This window comes from Phycodurus eques, chromosome 20 (genome assembly GCF_024500275.1).
Source record: "Phycodurus eques isolate BA_2022a chromosome 20, UOR_Pequ_1.1, whole genome shotgun sequence".
In the NCBI taxonomy this organism is placed as follows: domain Eukaryota; kingdom Metazoa; phylum Chordata; class Actinopteri; order Syngnathiformes; family Syngnathidae; genus Phycodurus; species Phycodurus eques.
The window spans coordinates 115,001-121,083 of record NC_084544.1 but is presented as its reverse complement, the minus strand read 5'-3'; the positions used below and the strand labels follow the sequence as shown (position 1 = coordinate 121,083).

Below are 6,083 nucleotides of genomic sequence, written 5' to 3'. Positions count from 1 at the left end.
GCCATGAGTATGCAGGGGTCCACTAACCCTAATTTACACCAACGGGTCTATGTTAACTTAACTAGCTCTCTTGCCTGGCAGCTCCATCCTCATCATCATTCTACCAATGTACTCAGTATTTCTCCTCTGGACGTGTCCAAACCATCCAAGTCTGCTCTTTCTAACTTTGTCTCCAAAACATCGAACCTCGGCCGTCCGTCCCTCTGATGAGCTCATTTCTAATTTTAACCAACCCGGTCACTCCGAGAGCGAACCTCAACATCTTCATTTCCGCCACCTCCAGCTCTGCTTCCTGTTGTCTCTTCAATCTTTACATTCGCTCTTCTTAATAGTCACAAAATGTGACCTTTTTTTCTGTCCCCAACTCACGTGACTCCTGGGGGCGGGGCTTGTGTAGTGACCACTTCTGAGCTCACGTGACAAGTCACAACAATGATGGCGGCCTCGAGGACTCCGTGCGACGTTTTACTCTTTTTGCTCTTTTCGACCATTTTGTGGATGTGTGCAGAGTTCTCCAGAAACGTAAGTAAAGGTCACGACTTCTCAGCGAACACTTCTCTCGTACACTAATTGAAACGTGGCAATGTTTGCTCTTCCGCTACTCGGAAAAACATTTTCTACTTGAAGCACCTCAACATTTGGTCTGTTACTTGAACTGTTTACTTCATGGCGCGGCGTTTATTTTGTAGTTCAATAACATGAAACCTTTTCGGCATGTATTGGAGGATGTTTGTCACGTGCAATGAGCGACGAACATTCGCGATTCATAATCGATCGAGTTAGGACTGCGGTCAAGCCAGCCTCCACTCGTACAGTAGCAGTCAAGCCAGCCGCCCCTAATTATGTTCATACTAGGCATTACGGTAATAAGTCGCCAATTTGCGGCGAAAGCCACCTTCAAAATAAAAGCTTCCCAATAATACGGGCGTCAATGCTCTTCGGTTAAGGAATGCAACCATTAAGGTTAATTTGAATCTTGAGACTCATTAAAAAATGTAGTTTATTTGATATCTTGTGAAAAATAAATGGTAAATGAACTGCACTTGTATAGCGCTTTATCGACACCATCACAGTGCCCAAAGCGCTTTACGAAGCCTCACATTCACACACAGATTCATAAACCAATGGGCGACTGCTGCCATGCGAGGCGCTGCCAGGCCCAGCGGGAGCAAATTAGGGTTCAGTGTCTTGCTCAAGGACACTTCGACATGCGGACAGTCGTAGGAAGGATTCAAACCTACTCTACCTACTGAGCCAAAGCCACCCCAAAATAATCCCATTGGTATTGTCTTGACAAGTCCAGATCTGTGTGACAGACCACCAAGAACTCCACAAAAAGAGGTTCGATGAAGATCTGATATTGTATTTCAAAATAAAAGTCTCTGAAAACTGCATATTTTGACCTGCAGCACACAGCACCTGCAGGTATGTGTAATTCATCTTGGCCTCGGCAGAACTGAAGTCAAAAAATCTGCAGTCACTTTTGCCATTTAAGTGTGTGGCTTTCGTCATTCCAAATAGCTACCATTCATTCGCCAATATCCGCAACTGATTTGTAGGCATCTGCTTCTTCAGTTTGAGATAGCTACAATTTGATTCTGTGTTGCCATCATTCCAGTTAGCTATATCTACAGCAGAAATTGGCATAACGATATCTTCAACTGGAATTATGACTTGTCAGAATCAAGCTCTAGATATCTCAAACTGGAGTTAAAAATATCTACAATTCAGTCATTTTGTCCTTTTGCAGCCGAATTGTAGATATCTGTAATGAGAAAAAGCTTACACATGAATGGCAAAAGCGACATCATTTGTCCTAAGCAAAATTACATTGCAGATATCCGAAATGCCGATTGTGGAGAGGAAGAATGCAGTTGCGGATATGTGAGATGTTCTTTTTGACGAAGCGAAAGCGAACGACACGTAACCAGTCAAGCTGATTAATGTTAAGCGGGTGTGCCGTAAGGACCTGATTACTGTTTGTGTGATGACGTCATCAGCTGTCGGTGGAGTTGAACCCGGGCTCGTCGACCCCGCCTCCAGGTGGCGACCTCGTGCACGTGAGAGCCGTGGGAGACAATGACACGCTGCACTTCCTCTTCTGCAGTCAGGGGGCGCCCGCGCTGCTGCTGGTCCACACCGACGTCACTTCCTCGGACGTCTCGGTGCGACTCGCTCCACGCACGTGAGGTCGTCGCCCTCGGTCGTTTTGGGGGAGCTGCATCGTGGTGTTTTCTTTCTCGTCAGGTCAACTGGCCGCTCTTCTTGAGCCGCAACACCAGCGGCAGTCTGCGGGTGGAGCCGGCGAACAGCATCATGTCCAGCACGGCCCTCGTCTTCAGCCGGGTCACTACGCACACTCTTTTCGTCATTGATAATCGCAAATTATTATTGGTCGCCAGTCAGTGTGAGTGCATATACAGACAAACAATGGACCGGTCACCAGTTGATATCACTTACAGGCAAACGAGCACTGACCGCCACATTCACACCTACGGACAATTTTGGCTCCGGGATTTTTCCTCTCCTGGGGCAAGGCCGAGAGGTGCGGGTGCTGAAGAATTAATTGATTTTTATGACTTGAGGAACTTTATAAGGAGGTTCTCATTTTTTGTTCCAATAAAAGCAGCTGTGATGGACAGCACGAGCTTGTTCGATATAAAAGTAGTTCAACTGATTTTGGCCAAAGAATATTAATCAGAATAGTTAAGCCTAATACAAGTGACTGCAAGGCACTAGGAAAAATATTTGAAAAATAAAATGATATGAAAATGACCCATATATCGTTATACATACTTGTGATAACGTGCATTTGTACATTTGTGGCAGCTGTTGGAATACGACGACGTCAACGACACAGCGGAAGCGCCCTTTGACCTTTTCCCGCCATACCAGCTGCATGATGTCACGTGGTCTCGTATGGAACTTTCGGGGGCGGCGGCCCGACTGTGCGGCGCTGTGGCCCAAGGGTCCATTTGTCTGCACGTACGTCACGCGTGAATCCCGAAGTCAGAAGTCGGGAATGATGAGCGGTTGCGTTCGGAATCGTTCGGCATTCACAGCTCCCGAATTTCCACGATGGGATTTTTGGTAGAGGCGCTATCTATGGCAAGTACGTTTTTGTTTTGTTTTTGTTTTAACATGGCAGATGTGGGTGTTTGCGGGGGAGGGGCGTGATGAGAGCTGGCCCCGCCTCCTCCACACGGCAAACTCCTCCCAGGTGGCCGTGCGGCTCGACGGCCTGGCGGCAAGGTCGCAGAGGTCGCGTTTCCTGTTGGAGCTGCAGACGCTGGGTGGAGCCTACCCCCTCGACGCCGTTCGGGTTCGGCGCTCCATCGACGACGAGTTCACGCCGTCCATCTTTAAGGTAGTGTAAAGTACGGCGTCGGTCTTTAAGGTACGACGTCCGTCTTGAAAGTGCGGCGTCCGTCTTGAAGGTACACCGCCATCTTGAAGGTACCCCGTCCATCTTGAAGGCTCGCCATCCTTAAAGGGGTATAGAATGTTGCCCAATGTGAGGCAATATGGACAATTTATATAATAGCCACTCCCACACCGAGTTCCTCAGCCAATGGTTGATCAGCTAGGATGTATTTGGTCCAGATCACTTTCAAGCACTACTCTCTCCAAGCCGACAGATTAGCCGAGCTGAAATGTTAGCACAGCTCAGCGTTAGCTATCAGGGTTAGCAGCATTAGTTTCTGATGTAAATGTTCTAATAGAGGGCTGATCTCATTTGTCTATTTGCAACTTCCTAGGACCTCGCTCCTCGTTTCCATGCTAGCTCCTCCCACCAGAGATCCTATCGAGGAGCAAGGAGGTAGGGAAGTGAGGGTCGAGGTGAACAGCCATTCCTCAATGACATCATTTCAAGCAGACGTCTAGTAAAGATGACGTCACATCATTGATGTGTCATCAACTGTCTGCGTGTCCAAATTATTACTATCAGCACGTGTCCACTTAATACTTCATATTTCAAGTGGGGTTACATTAAAGTTTCTCATCACTCATCATTAAATGCAATCAACACTGTTACTCTTCACAATTGTGAAGATACAAAGATGATCGTGATTGGTCTATCCCAAGCCTGCGTCCGCGCACAGCGCAAATTTGGAGTGACCCGTAAATATGTTAAGTGTTGATGTGTTGCTCCTGTATTACGTTGAATGCAAAAATGGTGTAGAATTAACAAAAAGGAGATCTCTGATGCGCACCAGGGTTAGCTGGTGTGTATTCACGCCTGCACAGAAGGTCCGGACCAAGAGGGAAACGAGCAAACAGCGGCAGGCGTGAATAAACCCGTCCTTTTTGAGGTGGTCTTGGTCCAATTCCAAACGGACTCGGCGCGGTTCGTTTGTGCTGTGAATACAAACCGGCCCTGATCCGACCCAACGGGTCAATATCTCAGTTCATAACGATATTGAATGTCGTACGTCATACCTAATGCGCGGTCTAGTACAATATGAAAGACATCCCACCGACAGCGCACCTTGACATCTCCGTTGTTCGTCGTCGTCAACATTTACTCACGCAAACCAATGTTTACCGAAGCTTCAGAGCACGATTTGGCAGAACGCGGCAAGTTTACATACTGGCTGGCTAGCTATGCAACGTTATGCTGCCGCCTGCTCGCGAGCCGTATTATTAAGCATGTGAACATACCTCAAGCTCTCCTTGAATGGACAGCTGGGGGGTCTGATTTTGGGAAAACAGTTGATTGTTGTTGTTATCCAAAGTGAGTAAAAAATGGAAAGAAAAAAAAGTGCCATGACTTTTTTTTTTTTTGGTGTGGACCTTAAATGTTAAAATTCTATTGGACGTATGGATTGCTACTTCTACAAGTCATTATCTACCAATGAATAAGTGTCGAGAATCATTGTTGGTTTAATTGTGACTAGTACTGGTTTGATGAACTGTAATGTGATGACTTTCCTGGAACAGTAACGCGTTACATTGCTTGTTACTCAAAACGGTTACAAAGTAAAGCGTTATTCCAAAATGGTCGCCATTTTGAGGAAGGCGTTCCTTTGCACGCGTTAATTCTGTAACACGTTACTCCAAAATGGCGGCCATTCCGAAGTAACTCGTTACTCCCAAATGTAACGGGTTACATCGTTACTTAAACTGGGTAGACACTGTGTAATGCACTACATTACCGTTACTCAAAAGAGCAGCCGTTTGGAAGTAATGCCTTATTCTGTAACCATTTTGAGTGACGACTAATGCATTACATTGCCTATTTGTTGAAATACTATTGGACAAATGGGCTGCTACTTCTGCAAGTCTGTCTACAAACTAGACAACCAACATGCTCCCTTTCAAACGATTTCAGGAAAATGACTGGGAGGTCATTGTTTATCATGCAATCCACAGTTACGGTAAAGTCATATAAACATTTCACTGTCGCCACACAATTGTTGTTATTTTCCTTAGTAAAAAGTCTATTTCATTGTTGTTACCTTTTTAGTTACACAAGAATGGAGTTTTACTGGCGCGCAATGCTAGTCAAGATGCTCTTGAATGGCTGGCAATATACGGGTTTTCTTTCTGAAAATTGTATAATCGGTCGAGCATCTTTTCAGATTGTTCCCAAGTGTTGACCTCTACCCTCTCAGGTGTCCGAGTGGACGTCCGGAGCGAACGAGAGTTCGGAAGATGGGGGCGCTTTCATCCTTTGGAAGCAGGTCGCGTATCGGCGTTCGCCGCCGGCGCTGGAGGACGCGTCGCCGTGCCGCCACTCGGACCCGCGGCGGCGGAGCGGCCGGGCGCTGGCGGAGGTCAGCGGCCTCGTGCGAGCCTTCTTCGCCGACGAGGAGGAGCGGGCCTTCGGACTCAACGTGAGCTTCGGCCTGGCGGGGGAACCTTTCTACAACGCCACCAAGTTCCTCAGCTGGTTCGTTCTTCTTTTTCGTCCCGTTCGACCTTTTACAAAAAAAATTCAACTTTGAATGAAAGTCGGCGGGTAAACATCTTGGCGCCCTGACCCGGAAATGCGTTGCGTCATTAGATGAGGCAACAGAAACGAGCAAAAACATTTGACTCATCATGAACTAAATTATTTTGCTGTCTGATTCAGTTTGGGA

At 46.9% G+C, this 6,083-nt stretch overlaps 1 protein-coding gene across 2 annotated transcripts in view; it reads left to right on the top strand.

Moving 5' to 3' along the window:
* The first annotated feature begins 316 nt into the window (after positions 1–316).
* Positions 317–6,083, top strand: part of glmp (glycosylated lysosomal membrane protein) — a 7,436-nt gene continuing 1,669 nt past the window's right edge. Inside the window, exons 1-6 of one of the 2 annotated variants that reach the window (XM_061664521.1) lie at positions 317–522; positions 2,001–2,165; positions 2,248–2,346; positions 2,830–2,985; positions 3,149–3,367; positions 5,616–5,893. In XM_061664521.1, coding sequence (XP_061520505.1) covers positions 433–522; positions 2,001–2,165; positions 2,248–2,346; positions 2,830–2,985; positions 3,149–3,367; positions 5,616–5,893 — 1,007 coding nt within the window. In that variant the 5' untranslated portion in view covers positions 317–432. The remainder of the gene's footprint in view (positions 523–2,000; positions 2,166–2,247; positions 2,347–2,829; positions 2,986–3,148; positions 3,368–5,615; positions 5,894–6,083) is intronic. The other variant, XM_061664520.1, reaches the window with a different exon arrangement.